The sequence below is a fragment of the Vulpes lagopus genome, chromosome 6, assembly GCF_018345385.1.
Source record: "Vulpes lagopus strain Blue_001 chromosome 6, ASM1834538v1, whole genome shotgun sequence".
NCBI lineage: Eukaryota > Metazoa > Chordata > Mammalia > Carnivora > Canidae > Vulpes > Vulpes lagopus.
This window is the reverse complement of record NC_054829.1, coordinates 61,812,868-61,831,074: the sequence shown is the minus strand read 5'-3', so window position 1 is coordinate 61,831,074 and position 18,207 is coordinate 61,812,868. Positions and strand designations below refer to the sequence as shown.

The 18,207-nt window shown below is 42.8% G+C and overlaps 1 protein-coding gene across 5 annotated transcripts in view; it reads left to right on the top strand.

The window, feature by feature from the left end:
- Positions 1–284: 284 nt before the first annotated feature.
- The window catches only part of NPAS3 (neuronal PAS domain protein 3), an 841,567-nt gene continuing 823,644 nt past the window's right edge, over positions 285–18,207 (top strand). For 4 of the 5 annotated variants that reach the window (XM_041759624.1, XM_041759625.1, XM_041759623.1 and 1 more), the window contains exon 1: positions 285–605. In XM_041759624.1, the coding sequence (XP_041615558.1) occupies positions 448–605 (158 nt within the window). In that variant the 5' untranslated portion in view covers positions 285–447. Of the gene's footprint in view, positions 606–4,833; positions 4,990–18,207 lie in introns of those variants that run through there. The other variant, XM_041759626.1, reaches the window with a different exon arrangement.

Sequence of the window (18,207 nt, the reverse complement as noted above, 5' to 3'; positions counted from 1 at the left end):
TTGCACCGGCCAAGTCCTCGCCAAGCCTCCCGGTGCATCCTTCCTCCGCCACCCCTCCCCTTCTTCCCTCAGCTGGGCTCGCGCCGCGCAGCCGGAGCAGCCAGTGAGAGCAACATCCTGGAAAGAGGGGGGAGCACCGCCGCCCCCCAAAAGGGAAAAAAGGCCCCACCCTGACACGTTTTGCTGTTTGCAAGTCCCTCGCACGCCCCCCGCACCTCCTCCTAGCGCTCGCTGCCCCCCCACCCCAGCCCGCTGCGCGCACATCAAAGCGCCTCTCCGCCGCGCACAGTGGCCGCGGCTCACTAATGGGATTGCAGGCTGGTGCCTGGCTCCGCTGCTGCCGCCGCCGCTGCTCGCGCTGCTGCTGCCGCCGCCGCCGGAGCCCAAACCCGAGCCCCCGCCAGCTCTCGCCCAGAGCCGCCGCGCCCGGGGGCCGAAGCTGCGGCGATGATCCGAATCTTTCCGGATTTCAGCGTGCAGGTGACGGCCGCGGCGGCCGGCGGGGCGGCCGCGGGGGTGCCGGCCGGCGCGGGCATGGGGAGGGCCGGCACCGCGGCCAACGGCACCCCGCAGAACGTCCAGGGCATCACCTCCTACCAGCAGCGGTGAGTAGTCCCGCCTGGGCTGGGATAGTGCCCCCGCCCCGGGGTGCTGGGGTGGGACTCACTTTGCCTCCTGTTTTATGCGTTACAACACACAGGCACATCGTCAGGGCTTACTTTGCTTGCTCCTCGTTCTATGGATGAGAAAGAGGAAAATAATTCACAATTCGGACGGATGGAAAGGCACTCCAGTGTACTGGCGAAGTGAAATCATCCTTTGCCCTCTGCCTGGCCCCAAATCCAGAACCCCAGCCCCGTGTAGCCTAGGAGTTGCAGCGAAGTCTTAGAACATAGCACAAGGTGCTTTTGCAAAGTTTGGGATCCCAGTCCCCTTCCGCGGAATTTCCTCATGCCTCTGCCGGGTGCGGACCCGAGCTGACGGGCAGCCTGGGGGGGGGGGGGGCAATTGATCACCGGAGGCTGATTGATCATTTGTTTCCAAACAGAATAGGAACGATTTTCACGTGTAGCTGTAGACTTGCAATTCTACATAATAGTGTTATCATGTCACCTGTTACTACAAGGAAATACAGCATGAAATCCGAGTCTCCTCGGCGCTGTTAAGTATTCATCTTAAATGCATTATAATGCAAATGCGTAAGATTCAGAGATGCGAGTTAGGAAGCAAATTTTACAAAGTTAGGCTAGGTGGGTGAGAAGGAAGTTTTAAAGTATTACTTGTTTGCATTTCTCCCAAACAGCTATATATATATTTAAGTAAATATATACATATATATACTTAAATAAAATACAGTTGTGATATTGAATTAGTAAGCATTCTTTGATTCAATTAAGAAAGAAAGGGGTTGGAGGGATACCACCACCAACAGCCCTAGAACCCTAAAGTTTTTCCTTAAGGACAAGTTGTGATCTGTCAAGATTTTATTAAAAAAAATGTAATCCACAAAAATGTGCTGAGAAAAACTAACAATGTAGTATGAAAGGTAAGCTTCCCATTTGTGGGGCTCAGTTTCATAGAAGATGGAAGAAAAAAAAGAACACATGAAAGTGTGAAATTAAATATTTGTGTTTCCCAGATTGCACACGATTAAATATCTGAGAGATTTGCCAATGGCATTTAACTTAAAATATACACAATGCATAATTCAAATAACAGTTCCTATTTTTACCTTGTATTTCAAACTTCATTGATTTGAGAACCTTTGATTTGAACCAACAGTGTTTAAACTGAAAAGGTTAAGATAATCTATCACTGCCATATTTTGTGCTTTCTAACCAATGGCCCAGCGACCAGAGCAGATTTTGCATAACACGCTGAGTGTTTTCCAAGTTGATGCCCAGGACTGCAAATATTCTGTAGAAGACTTCATTATATGCTCTGAGTACTGTCGGAAGTTTTAAAAAGAGAGTCTTGAGAACAACTCAAACACAGGCTATTTCTGGTCAAAGAGATTTTTAAATCTAAATTATTTTAGTCTTGTTTTCCGTGATTACAAGAACCTACAATACAAAAGATCTGGGAATCTTTCAAACATAAAGGACTAGAAAAGAATTAGATTTTTCCTTTTCATGGTTCAGGTAAGGGTGGGGTTTTTTTTGTTTGTTTGTTTGTTTGTTTTTCTTTTATGTTTTTTTGTCACTTACAAAACATTTAAATGACAATATAATCTGGTGGTCACCTTAACTAGGAAGTGCAGGCAATAATTACAATAATGTGGTCTGTGAAGTAGGGAGCCAAGGGTCAGATATGTCAGATGGCCTTTGGACAATTTCAGAGACCTCCAACTAATCCATAAGATATAAATTGGGCATAAGAAGTGGTCCTGAATTTTCAGCCTTTAGGCTTTCTCTCAGAGTGTTGGTGTCCTTCACCACAAAGATCTTCTCAGGGCCAATTTCCCCCACAAGTCAGGAGCCTCCGGGGGTGATCCTCCATATCTCCCACTCCAACACTGAAAGCTCCACTGATGCCTTCCACCTTCATCTTTGAATTTGGGCTACTTTATCATGTCTCTGAATCTCAGTGTGATCCTAAAGACTAAAGCTTTAAAAATAGTCAACTCTAAACTTTAGCCTTTGGGATGTATTATTTCCTTCCTCTCTTCTATGTCCAGTCATATTGACAGAGAGAAGGTGCTAGCTGTGAAAGATGGAGCTTTCTTTGGTTTCATTATTCAGATAGGATGACACCTGTTACTGCCTTTAATTTTTGTTACTCTGGGGACAGAGGAGTGAGCCACGTGAGGCAAGAAAATCATTGGCAAATGTTTAAGGGAGGGTTTGAGTCATGAGTCCCAAGTCCTCGTGTCCTCTGGCACTGCTTCACCAGGCCACCAGCATGTTAGGCTTTAGACACTAGGAGGGGCAGACTTGGTTTCCACTTCAAGACCTGAATGTGTTTGCTAAGGTGAACGGTGACACATCATTTTACCAAAGTCTATATTTGCACTGAGTGCTTTGGGGGGGTCTGATGAGGGAGTGACAGGAGTTGGGGGCTTTTCAAGTTTAAGAGTGGCCTGTTGGGAGAACACAGCTTCTCTCATTTGTCATCTTTGGGCAGGAATGCCCCAGGCTGGCTGTCCTGAAGCCAAAACTTCCAACTGGCAACTTTTCCCCCTTCCCCGCCAGCCCCTGTGGATCTTGTACTCAACACTCTCCACTTCAGTTCATTTTTCAATCACTCTCATCTTCTACCTGTAGAGTGTACTCCAAAGAGGACTCAGACACCGTCACGCAGATTAAATGCGTCTGCCACGAAAAACACTTGTGTTTTCGAAGTTTGCAACCCTCGGCCCCCACTTTACTGGAGCGGTGGGACCGAATGGGACCCCTTCTCGGGTCTGTTTTTTCTGAAGTTTAAAGTAGAATGCGAAGCCTCCCACAGGACTGATGTCTTCCGTGTGGCTTTCATCTATTCGAAGTGGAAATGCGCTGGGAGTCCTTCCTGCCCTCCTGGTTGACACATGGCTGAGAAGCTGCCCACACCGGGCAGAGTGGTTTAGGGGAGAGGGCGCTCTGGCCGGAGCCTACCAGGTACTAGGATTCCTCCCCTGGCCCTTGGCCCTTCATGGAGTGGCCCTTCCCCTAGCCCCTCGCAGAGCTGTAAACCGGGGGAGGGGCGGGGTGGGGTGGGGTGGGGGGCAAGAGAGCGCTGGGTGCAGAGGTGCCAGGTCCCAGGGGCCAGGTGGCACGGGCGTTCGTGTCCAGCTGCGTCGAAGCGCCCGGGGATTCACCTGTGAACCCCGGGGTCTGCAGGCGCGTCTGCGCGTGAGTGATGCGGCTGTTCCGGCTCGGGAGGCGTCGGTGGGAGCGCGGGAGCACCGAGGTGTGTGCAGCCGCTCGCCCGCCCCGGGGCTCCCGCGGCCGCCGGCTGGTCTGCGCGCCCGCCCGCGCGTGTCCCCGCGGTCTCGGAGGCGCTCCCGGGGCGCTGTCCTGTCCGAGGCCGCTCCCGGGGCCTCCCAGTTCCTCTCTCCTTCTCCCTGGTGGCGATACTCCTGAGAAGGGAAGTGTTGGAAACTGCAACTGAGGGGCGTTGTTGCGCCTTGCGCGGCAGCCGAGCTTCCCGGGCCCCCGAACGGGGGAACGAGGGAGAGAGAGGGAGAGGGAGGGGGTGTGTCTGCGGGCGCGCTCTGGGGCGAAGCCGCTGGAAAATGCCCAGAAATACTTTCACAGCGGCCGAGCTGGGCCCCCGGTCCTCGCCCCCCGCCCCCCCCGCCGAGGCGCGGTGTGCCCCACCTGCCGCCGGCCGGCTCCGGGGCGGGGGCGGGCGCGGGCGCGGGGGCGGGGGCGGGGGCGCGGCGGCGCGCGGGGCGAGGACGGGGGCGGCGGGGCCCTGGGCCGGGCGGTCCGCGGGCCGGCGCGGCAGCCTCCCCCCCGCCGCCCCCTCCGCCGCCGCCGCCGCCGCCGCCGGTCTCCGCGCTGGGCATGTCTCGGGAGCCGAAGCGGCCCGGGCCGCGGGGGCTCTGCGGCGCATGGACGGCGGCGGCGGCGGCGGCGGCGGGCGAGCAGGGGGAGGAGGAGGCGCAGGCGGCGGAGGAGGCGGCGACCTGCGGCGAGAGGCACCGGCGGCGCGAGGGGCCGGCCGGCCGCCGGCGAGGCTCCGGCCCCACGACTTTGCCGTAGCTCCCAGCCCCAGGGCCCGGCCGCCGCCGCCGCCGCCGCCGCCGCCGCCGCCACGGCCAGGGCCAGCGCCAGGGCCCGCGCCAGGGAAAGGGCCAGGGCCGGGGCCGGGGCCGGGGCCGGGGCCGCCGCCGCCGCGCACGCCCGCACTCACTCCCGCCACCCACGCACACGCACACCCCCGCCCTCCCCACGCCCCCCACCCCGGGAGGGGGGAGCGAGGCAAAAAGTAAGAGAGGAAAAAAAATAGCAGGAAGATGGCGCCCACCAAGCCCAGCTTTCAGCAGGATCCTTCCAGGCGAGAACGGTAACACTTTTCTGTTTATTGAACCTGCCGCCGGGGCGGCCGCCCCCGCCCCCGCCCCCGCCGCCGCCGCCGCCGCCGCCCCCGCCCCCGCCCCGCTGGGGGCCCGCTCCGCCGCCGCCTCCTGGGCCGCGAGCCCGCCGGGACCTCGGCTGCGCTGCGGCTGCGGCTGCGGCTCAGCGCTCGCCTGCGGTCCCCGCGCGCATTGTCCGCCGGCGGCGGCGGGGGCTGCGGCGGCTGCGGCGGCGGCGGCGGCTGCGGCACCGAGCGGGCTCCCGCGGCGGCGGCGGCGGCGCCAGGCTCTGCGAGCAGTCGCACCTCCTCGGCTCGGCGAATGGAGTGACTCGCTGACAAAAAAAAAAAAAAAAAGAAAAGAAAAAGAAAAAAAAAGAAAGAAAGAAAAAAACAAAAAAAAAAGAAAGAAAAAAAAAGAGAGAAACAAGCAAAAAAAAAAAAAAAAAGAGAGAGAGAGAGAGAGAAGGGGCCGCCGTGTGACGGGGAGCAGCAGTGAGGGTGGGGGCCGGGGATCCCCGGGGCCGCTTCAGGTCCCTTGGCAGCTGCTCTCTAGGAAGGAATGAGGCTGGGGAGGGGGAGGGAAGGCAGGCGAGAAGGGGGAGGAGGAGAGGAGAGGAGGAGGAGGAACAGGAGGAGGAGGAGGAGGAGGAGAGGAGGAGGAGGAGGAGAGCCGGCGGCGGCGGCGGCGGCGGCGGCCGGGGGCGGGGAGCGGGGCGCGGGGCGCGGGGCGCGGGGCGCGGAGCGGAGCGGAGCTCGCGCCAGGCCGGGAGTGGGTCGCGGAGGGGCCGGCTCGGCGCGGAGCAGCTAGGCCGGGCCGGGGCACAGGGGCGCGCTCGCCGCCCCCGCCCCCGCCCCCGCCGCCCCCGCCGCCCCCGCCGCCCCCGCCGCCCCGGCTGCGCCCTCGGCCCCGGCCACTCGCGGGGCTCCTTCTTTGCCCTCCTTGCCACTCCCCCGCTCCTCAAAGAAAAAAGAAAAAGGAAGAGGAGAACCCTCAGATCCGAATTAGCGAGTAAACAGCGAGATTCGAAACGCGCCAACAGTCGGAACGTCTGTGCCCCGTTAGTTACCGTTGGGGGAATCTGTGTCTTAAAAAGTTCCTGGTGAGAATCGCATACCCAGGCGAGGGGCTCAGCCGAGCATGTCTGTTTGAAGTTAGTTAAACTAAAGCCGAAGGAAAAGGGAGTTTGTATTCAAAGTCCCCTTCGCCGTCCCACGTGAATGGCTTTGTTAGGTTGCAGAGAAGCTGAGCCCCCCCCCCCCGCCCACGTGGTTCCCCTCCTGCTGCCCACCCAGCCTACTTTGTTTGGAATCCTATTTGGTATTAATTGGCAGCATTAATGACATTAATCGCATATAGCATATTGGTTCGTGCAAAGTATCCTTTCTGTTTTCGAAGAGGAAATGCCCAGTAGGAAGTATGAAATGTTGTTACCCTTTGCTTCATGAGGAAAACAGATGCTGTTAGATGTATGCCCCCTCCCAACTTTCCTCATAGTACACCCTTGAGTGAACGCGAGAAAAGAGAGAAGGGAAGTCCACAGTAGTTGCAAGATTTAATTATTATATGGGTGGTTTTATTTTTGGTACAATGTAGCATTTAACCTATTGCTTACTTACATCAAGAGAGGTAAGAGATTTAAATACGCTATTTATTAGGAAGCTTCAGTTACATTTTTGCTTATTTCCTTCATACAGTAGAGTCCGCAAAATGGTCAGGGTGAAGGAAAAAATTTTGTTAGGGAGGTACATAATTGACTAATTCTAAAGTCTGGGTAATTTCAACATAAGTCATATACCTGAACGCAAATCACACATAATCCAGTTTTTAAAGATGTTGAATGTGTATAGCATTAACTGTCTGACAAGTCCTACTAGCTGAAAGGAATATTCAGTGTTTTATGAAGAATTCACATACTAAGTACTTTGCTCTTGTAGATAGAAAAATTCAGAACATTGTGCACGTCTTTTAATAATTATTTATTTAACATGGCGATGAATACTTTTTCAGGTCAGAAGTTTGTAATTGATTTTCTTCCTCCCTTCTATCCATCCTTCCCCATCCCCAGTTCTGTTGGTAGTAAATGTATTTACTGGGATGGCCCCAGTAATCTCTCTAGCAGAGGCCTATTTGTGTGCCATTTTGGGAATTTTTCTGAGATAGGAATCTTGAAGATAGAATTAATTTCTGGAGGAAACTTCATAGCCTGTGCATGAGCGCGTTCTTTATCACCTGTCTCCATTTGGCATTCGAAGAAGGTAAATCAAAGTGCGCGATTTGTTATTCTGCTCCACTTGAGAGCTGAACTAAATAACACTTGGTCTGAAATTCTGATTGAAGTTGTAGGAGGATATACTGTATTTAATTTAATGCCCTTTAATAGCATCTTCTTGTTCAGCTCGGATGCTGTCATTTTAAAGGTTGGATCTGAGAAGGTTTAACCTGTAGGGAGAGGGAGGAGTAATAGCGAGGTAGGGGGCAGAAAGAGAGAGAGAGAGAGAGAGAGAGAGAGAGGAAAGAAGGAGTTACAACCTAAATGTTTCAAACAGTAATAATCACAAACTTGGCCTGTTATCCAAACAGTTGTTTTATGCCTGGAGGGTTCATTTTGTTATTAGGGCTTTAAATGCTCTTAACACTTTAAGTGTAAACATTACACATGTTAGTTGATTTGGTTTTGTAATGAGAAATGGGACGTTAGATGGTTTGTTCAGGAGGGGGCTGTTTTTCATCATATTTGCTTCAACTGAGTAGAGTCATTTCACCTTTTTGTTCACTTTGTGCCTAGAACTTGTTGGTTCGTAGTAGGGTTTCTCTGTAACAGTCAAATGCAAGTATGTTTATAAAAGATGACTTTCTGTGAACATGCTTTAGGTGATATCCTCCCGTTTATTTAAAAAATGGTTTCCAAATCATTGATTTCATAAAGGCATTTATGGACACTGCTCTTTTCTGCTTTTCAGATACACTGGTAATCAAAAACTTACCTAGGAAAAAAAAAATATTTTTGGAAGTGTCTTGTAAATTTATAAAATAGCTGACCTGAGTTTAGTAATACAGTACAAACGTCATTTCTTTCTGGTAATGTCGCAGAGTAAATTTTGGAGAAAGAAGCTTCTTCTTAATGATGTCTTTGGTTACTATTTGGCACTGCTTAATATTCTCTCTTACACACAGGAAGAACCCGAGAGCCTGAGAGAACAAGCTGCAAACTTTGTATATTTAAACTTGCTTGATTTTTCTTTAAACTCCAATAGGCTGCAAATTATGTAGCACTACCACAGAGTTTTTCCACTATGTGGATGTATAACCAAGAAAATTAGACAGATAGAAGTGTCAAGCATGTGATGTGCTCATGCTGGTTTGCAAAGCATATTCCAGTCATACAAGACTTTTGGTTTAAAAAGTGAAGGTGGTGGTGGAGATATTTTTGGAGGTATTTCTTTTTACGTTGTAGGCTTAAACACAGAGTGATAAATGATGATATGCATTGTCTAACACTTGCTTATATATAAATAGCTCCACAAGATTGCTTAAATGATAATCGAAAATATGAAATAGGATGGCCTTCATATCACAAGGCCAAGGGTCTACAAATGGAAAAACTGAAATAATGAAATATTTCCAAGGCAACAGACTGTCAACAACAACGGTAATGCATGGGCATATCATAGAACCACCAGAGAGGATATTAGATCGTATAGCTCTGCAGCCAGGAGTTATAATGACCTTTATTATGTAGGACCCTCCCACATTACAACATCTTTCCATAGTCCCAATTTCTGGTTTGTGAATTGAGAGACAAATAGCTGCTCCAAATCTGGAATATGCCAGTTACTAGATTTGATTCATTACAGGGAGCCAACTTGACATCAACATTACTTGATGCTTTTGGTTAAAAAAACAAACAAGAAAATGTTACATGAGGTATTTTCAGCATCTAATGGTATTATGAGTACAGATTTGGTCTCTAGATCTTTGCATATTCTTGAAAATATGAATTTTATTTGGCCAAAAGTTATGTGAGATTACTATCTCAGCAGTGAACTGATAAGAATTGCATTGTGATTTAAATATAATCTGCACATTGGAATGGATTGACATTTTTAGTGGTAGGAAGTTTGATTTCCCCCCTGAAATTCTACACAATGGTTGCCCCGACAATAGAGCTATTTTATGGGAATTCCAGAGTTTACATGAACCCCTCAATACTTCTACTGAGTCCCAGATCTTAGTCTGGATGGAATCCAGTGGCATGTTAAAATTGCATCTGTTTGAAATGGGTCCTCATGCCCAGAATCTCCTGCTCTGTGGTGAAGTTTTCTGTGACAAGATGCACAGATATATACTTTTGTAAAAGCAGCGCTTTTGGGGGAGGATTTAGGCGGTATCGCTTTCATTTAGTTATTTTTAAAGCTGTAGAGCTTTATATTTTATGAGATATTTGTGGGGGATATGTCACAAATATTTCTAAATCTCTCCTAGTAATGTTTTTCCCTATGAACTTTCATAAATGCTTTACTATTAATAATGGCCCCAGTGTAAACCTTAGTCTGTTTTTGTTTTCCTATTTTTCCTGCATTCCCGTGGTCCTCTTTCCTGCACAGAATGCTGCTTGCTACATTTAAGGAAAATTAAGCACACATGAGAGTAGAACCGGCCCCTCCTATTTTGTTTACAAAAGCTATTTTTCTTATAGTGTAACTTTTCATCATTTAAATTTTTGAAAATTTTGCATTGCCTAGGCCGACGATTTAACTTCAGGTATTTTATAGACATGCCTCAGTTGTTTATGCTAGATAAGGCTGAAAGTTAAAGGGTTGGTATGCTGAAAATTTAGTTGATTAGTTGGTTAAATATTAATTTAAAACTGTAAATGCTACCAAAATTGCATATAATGCAATATGTAAAACTTTAAATATTTAAATCTGTACTAATATTTAAGTCTGTACTTCTAAAATTTATGGGAAAATTCAGTTACATCGCTTTGCATTTAATGATGTTAGTATTTTCACAGTAAATAGTGCCCCCCCTCCCTTTTTCCTCACTGGGCAGTGTAATAAACCAACTGTAACTGAATGGTATTTTTACTGCTCTGGGCCCCATTAGTGTGAATAGGATGTTTGCACTATTAATTTTGATAGAACCTTACATAGTTAGAATAATTTGTAGTAATATTAGTAATACTACAGTGCATAAGCAGGACATAGCTTAGTAAGAGTAAAGAGATTATTGCTATATCTGACATGACTAGGGTAGTGACAAGATTAAACGGCACTTGAAGTTTTGTCTGTATGCCTTTCTAGAGTATAATGTTTTGGTGAATTAATAGGAATATTTGTGCTCTTGTGTACAAAATCATGAGACACAGGATGAAAATCGCATATTACTATGGCTCAAAGTGCTCATGGCCTTCGACTATAATTATTGACTAGTTCATTCACGCAGTCTTATTTATTGAGCCTCTACTATGGACAATCATGACTTAGGGCAGAAATGGTCATAAATAATACTCTGTAAGAGCAGTTGTTCTGGCCATAGACTTGCCCTTATACTGGACATGCAAAATATTATAGAGAGCCAGAGAGAATGTTATAGAGAGCCATATATAGAACACCCTTTTCTGCAAAAGGAGAAAGTGCAGAATTCATAGAAATATAAAAATTTTTGTTTCATGTTCTGGTTGGGGTGGGCATTCAGGTTGTAAAATATTGTAACTAATGACCGTAAAATGATTAGAGGCTCTTGGAGGAAAGAAAGAAAAGATGCCATATAAATGTGAGTGAAAATATACCCGATTTATAAAAATAATCTCTGATGGGACTAAAAAAATAGAAATAGATCACACCTGATAATAATAAACATTTATTGGACACTGCTATATATTTTAGGCCCTGTATAAATACTTCACAGTAATTTTCTCTGTGGCCTCCCCTTGCCCCCTGAAGGGAGGTGCTCATATCCCCACTTTCAATCCAGAAAATAGAAACTAATCTTCCCAGGGAAGGTAGTAGAGTTAGAGATTGAATTTAGGTTTGTTTCTGTAGCAGTGTACCTTAACAGCAATGTGCAGGTGTTCCGTCTTTGGATTTTCCAGACTCAGGGGTTTCTGTACTAATGCCAGAGAGCTCATGTGGCAGGAAGACCCCATGCACTATGGATCGTGAGTTAGATCTCTGCTTCTTGGTCATTTATCAGATGTTTGGAGAACTTCAGAAATACAATGTTTATAAGTTAGAAGAGGGATGAATATTTAAGTTATCTTCCCTCTACTCTTTAACATTCCAGTAGTTTTGAGGGCAAGCTCCACAGCTGTATATACTTCAGGGACGATTTTTGATGGAATGGTTTTAGAAGAATCGGTTTGCTGTGTACACATAGCTCTTTGGTCATAGATGGTGAAGTACTCAGGGACCTCTTTTCCATGGGTGTTATCTATGCCTCAGAGTGTGCCACAGTTTGTCTAAAGATTACAGTTGAGACATTTTTATTTTGTGATCGTTTTGCCACTGAGTGGGCTGAGGCAGCCTCACAGCCTTTCTGAATAACACTCTTTGGTACTTAACTGTATTTCTGGATATTATCTTTTGAAATATATAAGGACTCATACAAGTTGGCCTCCTGCCAAATTATCTGGCATTATAATAATGATAGCAAGCATTTATATAGCACTGTGTGTCAGGTACTAGTCTAAGGGCTTTACATATATTAATTAACTCATTTAATTAAAAACTTGTTAAAAATGGACCACGATAAATACATAAATGAGAAGTTCTCATTATTTAGTCCCTCTTCCCCTGTGGGCACACACAGACACTTGTGGCATCTTCAAGAAGAGAGAGTCTTTGGTAACATTTTAATTTCTCTAAGGCCAGGAATCTTAGGGGTTGGTCTGGCATGTTCTTTGACAAAAGCTATAGCTTGGGAAACTTTGTAACATCTGACACCATTACTGCTTATTGTAGAATGTCTGCTAGATTTGAAGTAGTGGACAAGCATGTCCCATTTATCTTTACGTTTTTGGCTGTAACACTGTCAACCAAATAGCTTAAAAAAAAAAAAAAAAGGTATAGTAGGAATTTCAGACCTTGAAAGGACTAGATAAGCAGTGCTTGAGTATTTGTGGGTGAAAGAATTGAGTATTTTACTTGTGTATTTTATTAAAATATCCACTTTCACATTCAGGAAATCTCTTGCTTACATAAAGAGTAGGTTGCCTTATAAAATGTTAAAAAGGGCTCATTTAGAGAGATGTTTTGCTAAAATATTGAAGATAAAAAGCAGCAGTCAATAGGAAGTATAAGTGAAAAATAGGCTACAAAATTTAAAATAGCATTCAGATCATCTTAAAAGAAATTACTTCTGATTACAGTATTTTATTATCATCAGTATGCTAATGCAGAATTAAAGGGCTCTGACTTGGGTACCTAAGTTATATATAACATTGAAGCTTAAATCTTTATCACATATTTTTGAAGGTAGTGCCACATAGCATTTTAAGACCACTTTGTGGAATCATAGGTCATTTCAGTTATATTCCATTACTTCTGATAGAGTCTTTTTTATTTATAAGATTTATAAGAAGAATTTTATTATAAAGAAAAATATAATATTGGATTAAGGGTCATCTTTATATGAATATACAGCAAATCGACACCCTTTTACCCTCCAATCTACGGAATTTTCTTTCTGCCATGTCAACACTACAGAAAAGGATACTGGTTCTAAACTTCATCCAGAAGCACTTTACTCAAAAAAGACTGCAGTTACTGTGGTAGGGGCAGATGGAATGACTGAAATGGTTTGCACAACCTATCTCTCTGGTAGAAAATGGAGACGTCAAAGAAGAAGGGTATTTTAGTAACTAATATGTATTGCGCTGATTGAGGGAGTATTTTTCCTATCAAATAATTTATTCCTCAGAATCTATTTCTGAAAAACATATATATTCTATTCATATAAGAAAAGGATCATTTTTTTTATTGCACAAGATTCTGTGTACTCTGCATGATTTATATGTAAAACCTACATATATACCGTTTACAACATAACTTACATATAAAATACAAATCGGACCTACCATGTTTGTATTATATCCACCTAAAATGCAAAAATATTTCAAAGGTATCTTGAACATATTATAAATGTCTTACTTTAGATCGAGTTAAATTTACATATTTGCAGTGAATTGGTGACTTTTTTGTTTTCCTAATGCTGTAAGGAAAAGTAGGCTCATCATTTTTTTTTTTTTACACATTTTTATTGTTCTGTGTAAATGTAATTTGTTAATCCTGTGAAATTTGTCATAGATAAATTTGCTTGGATTATCTTGTCACCACCGTATCTGCATTCTTTTGTTCATTGCTTATTCATAATTTAACAGTCTGGCAGTGAGCCTTTTTGGGATGCTCACAAAAGATATATGACCTCTACCAGCTGCTACTATAACCTGCAGAATGCACAGCAAGACATTAGAAACGTGAGGATTCCTCTACTGATTAAAGTGCTCTTCATTTAAACAGTCTGTTCATAAGAATCTCAGGAATCTCTTGCTACCAGCAGTTTTGATTTTTTTTTTTCTTCCTAACAAAATTAGTTCTAACAATTGAATCTTCATTTGGTATGATTTTTTTAATAGGTGATGCAAAGAAAACTAATTTCTTGAATGCTTTTGCTTCTTTATAACCAAATACTCAAAAATTTTCTATTTGGGCATGGTAAAGTTATCCAGAAACAGTTCTATCAGGCATGGAAGAAGAGAGAGTAGAATGGCAGTGTCACATCCTAATCTTAGAAGAAATGGTTGGTTTCATCCTACTTGAATCCAAGCACTTTACAGTTTGTATTCTAAACACCCTATATGATGTGGTATGTGGCAGACATTAAAAATAGAATGTTACTTGAAGTGTAACCACATCTTTAGGTTTTCATTATTCTGAATTAGTTTAGCATATGAATTTATTCTCATCCCCTCTCCACCCCTGCCCCCCTGCCCCCCCGCCCCCAAGAAATCAGCAGATCAGTTTATGAGTAATGGCTAGTTTTTGCCTCTCTTCTGTGCAGGCATATGATTACGGTTCAAAATAATTCATTGCTAATCCATGCAGTATTGGTTCATCTCCATCACTCTGTTCTGTGATTAGAGCCTCAGGCCTGCTGCCTTGCTTTCCGCCCTGATTTTCTTTAACTGCAACCCTTGTTTTAATATAGTTCTGTAGTCACCACTGTCCTGCTAGCCCCTCTCCATCCCTCATATATATCGATTGCAGTAGATTAATATTTATTTGAAGCTATTTTTCAGACTTTGTGAAAAATGTATTCATTTCTTACTGTGAATCTTCATCTAAAGGGAGGGGGAGAGGGAAGATGTAGGACTCAGGTATGCAACTTCCTATAAAGTGAAGCTATTGCTTTTCCGACCTTCACTCTTTGCTCTAGTCACTGTTTGTTCATTAGACACAAATCAGGAAGTTTAATTTCCTTGAAAAAAAATTTAGACTAAGCTGTGATGTTAACAGTTTAACTCTTGTTTGTAACAGTTCTAAAATGGCTTTCAGCATTTTCTGAGCACATACTGTGGTCAGTGAAATTACCATAATATACATTGATCAGCTTGCATTGAATATTTCCAGACAGGGACACAAAGCTATCATTTTCCTTAACATCAAAATTTGCCAATTTCACCAGAAGGTCATCTAACAGATTTTTTAAAGACTTTGTTTCAGATCTCAGTAGTCCAGTGTTCCTTTTAATAATTACTTTCGTCTCATTGTAGCCGTGTGTTTGAAAGTGTAGGTCAATGAGGATGATTGCATTCAGAATTTCATGATCTGTGTAGTGGAACAAATTGAAAGCAAAGCCTGTATCAATCACTGTGAAGGGAGGGTTAATTGTTACCGCTTCTCAAGCCTCTGGACAGATAAACCAGTAATGAAATACTTATTGCTCTGATATGTGAATGCTGAAGGATGAAACAATGGAAACAGAAGCGGTCTTCAGAGATAACCAAAAAGGCAAAGAAAAAAAAAAAAAAAGATAAACCGGATGAAAGTATGAAACTATGTGCTGCATTAACTCTCTTAGAAGTAATATTGTTTTTAGCTTACTACCCATCTTTTTCTGGCAGGTTAGGGCAGTATCATATATCAGGTTGCTAAAGCCAAATAAGAATATAAATGGAAAACCCTCTTTCTGTAAAAATAAAAGAACTAAAAAAACACAGTCCTGTGCTTATATGAACTCTGCATATTTTATAAAAATATTGTTTGAGTTACTATTTAAGGTTTTCTCCCTTAAAAAACTAGTGATGCTACATATGTTAAATATTATACATGCATAAATGGCTTAAATTCCAGAATGTTTTAAAGGATTTGTTATCTTTGAAGAGATTTTGGAATCACTGGCCCATTGTAGACCAAAGCATTGAGAAAATTGTGAAACACATAAAGAAATAGTAAAATAATTAGTGTTGCAAAGAAATCATGAGATTAAACACATTTAACCATTTCTTCCATATGAACTTAACATTTAAACATCTGTTAGTTACTTATATGTTGAAATATATGCAAAAATATTTAGCCAAATTGAAGTCTTAGGCCCATGACAATCATCTCAACACAGTGGGTAGTTCTGAAAATTAATGAGAATGATAATACTGTAAAGACTGTTCCAGAGTTTGCCCAAATTCATTATCTAAGACTCTTGTTAAGAACATCTCAAAGAATTTTAACCAGGAAAATATATTAATGGTTCAAAAGCATTTTCAAAACCCTGAATTATAAAAGTATAATAGAATTATATATGCAAGAGTTATAGTTAGCAACACAGATAGCAGAAGACATTATGATGGCATATTTTTCCACAACCTATACTCCTTTTGTACATGGTTTCATATGTAGGGTTTAATTTCCTACATTATTTTTGTTTGTTTTGGAGGCAAGAAAATCAGGATCATTTAAGAAATAAAATGGATTCCTTCCCATTCATGTAGGGAAGCTGATAGCTGTAAAAAGTTAGATGTGTCTTTTGGCAGTCATTTTGTATTTGATACAAACAGCTACTAACAAGCTAGAACATTTTTAGGAAAAAGAAAGAACTATCCCACATATTTTTATTTGTCTTCAGAAATTAAGAATTTCCCAAGGCCTGTTTCGGCACAGTACTGGTGTAGCTGTATAGAAACTTAAACAAATGATAGGGGCATAGTCTTTTTTATGACAGTAGCACCATCCTCCAGCTAATGTGGTTGTGAATATTGTAAAAATTAACGGTAATAGTAATACTGTAACATCTTTGAATCAGGATATTTAAACTGCTATTAAAATACACTAGGGTATAAGTCAGTAGAGAGCTCTGAAGTATAGCTGTACCAAAGGGTATCGACTTTGGTGTTCAACAAATAGCAGGCAGAAAGCAAGGAGAATTTCTTTACTGGGTAATAGGTATACACTTAACACAAGGACCTATGAATATTGAGATTGTCAGGGCAGCACATTATGAATTACCACTGGGCACTTGCTGGTTGGGTGCTAGTAGAACAGCAGGTAATGGCCTAAATCCCAGTCACTGGTTTTGGTCCTTCATTATCTTTATCGGAAGTCATAGTCTACACACGTCTTTTAACCATTTAGAGCCTTACTTTCTTCATTAGTATATTAAGTTACTAACATTTCCTTCCAGCTTTGAAAATCTATGACTACATGATTTGAATTATTTGAATATATGATAAGAATAATGAGTTGAGGTCTGTGGTTGGGTTTTTTTCTAATTGCATTAGTATTTACAAATATTCATTATTTATAAAGCTATTAAAGTTTTTAGATCAAAAACAGTGCTTGTCATGCAGGTATCAATCAATGAAATATTGGATATTTAAATAGTTTTCTTCCACAAAAACATCTTTGCATGGAAAATTTTTATTACAAGAATGTCCAGAGAGACATTGCAGTGGAAGCTATAGGCTATATTAAGTTATATTTTAAAGTGACATATTATGCACATGACTCAAGGTAGCACTAAAGAAAAATACTAAAAGTGTTTAGCGATAAATACATTTGTTGGTTAAATTCAATTGAGAGGTAGGACAACTGTGGAAATATTTGAAAACCAGATGATATACCACAAAGAAGGAAGTTAACAATGTAACGTTTGATGGACAGGCGAGCACTTAGGGGAATAAGTAATCTCTGAAAATTTTGTGTGTTCCTAAAACATTTATAAAGGAATAAATTTCTATAGTGAATTATTTGCCCAAACTACAACAATTATTTCTTTCTAACCTTGTTTTTCTTTTTAAACAATTTTTTTAAAAAGATTTTTTTATTTGAGCGAGCTTGCAAGCATGAGTAAGTAGAGGGGCAGGGGGAGAGGGAGACTCCACACTGAGCAGGGAGCCTGATGCGAGGCTCCATCCCAGGGCCCTGGGACCATGACCTGAGCTGAAGGCAGATGCTTAACCAACTGAGCCTCCCAGGTGCCCCTCTAACCTTGTTTTTCAAAGGAGCTTTCTTATAATTCTTCTCTCTTACTTGAAAGGGTGAACTCATTCATTTAGTGTTTGTAGTATAGACAGATTTAAATGTTTATGATTGGATAAGATTACTTCTAAATAAATTAATAACTTTTTAAATAGATGTATCATTTAGTCATTTATTATTTCCTTTTAAAGTTTCTAATTAATGATGTTAATAGATATTACAAGTATGTTCTTATTAGGTAATTAACTTTTTTTTGCCTATTTTCTCTCTTTATATATTATACCTATATTCTGTATATTATCAGTAAATTTAAGAGTATTTTATCCCCTAACACTATTTTATGCTTAATTGTCAGTGATAATTTAACACCATTAATAAGGATATTTTTTCCTAAAAACACTCTGTTCCTCCCAAGATAATTTTCCATTTTTCTCTTATGAAAATACCCAAGAGAATTAAAAAACCATAGCATAGTCTAGACTGGACTTCTGTAACTCCTATTTGAAAACCAGATGATATACCCTCTTTGTTCATCAAGATCTTCCTTTCTCAAAGCTACTGTTGGCTAAATGTTGGGAGGAAATCTGATTAGAACAATTTACATTTAGGAATGAAGTTATTTTCATTTTTCAAAAGAAGCCAGTAATGCTAAACAAAATTTCAGTGTATATTAGAACATGGAGAATCTTTAGGGTGCCCTTGTCTGTCTCTCTACAGCACACATATGTACCC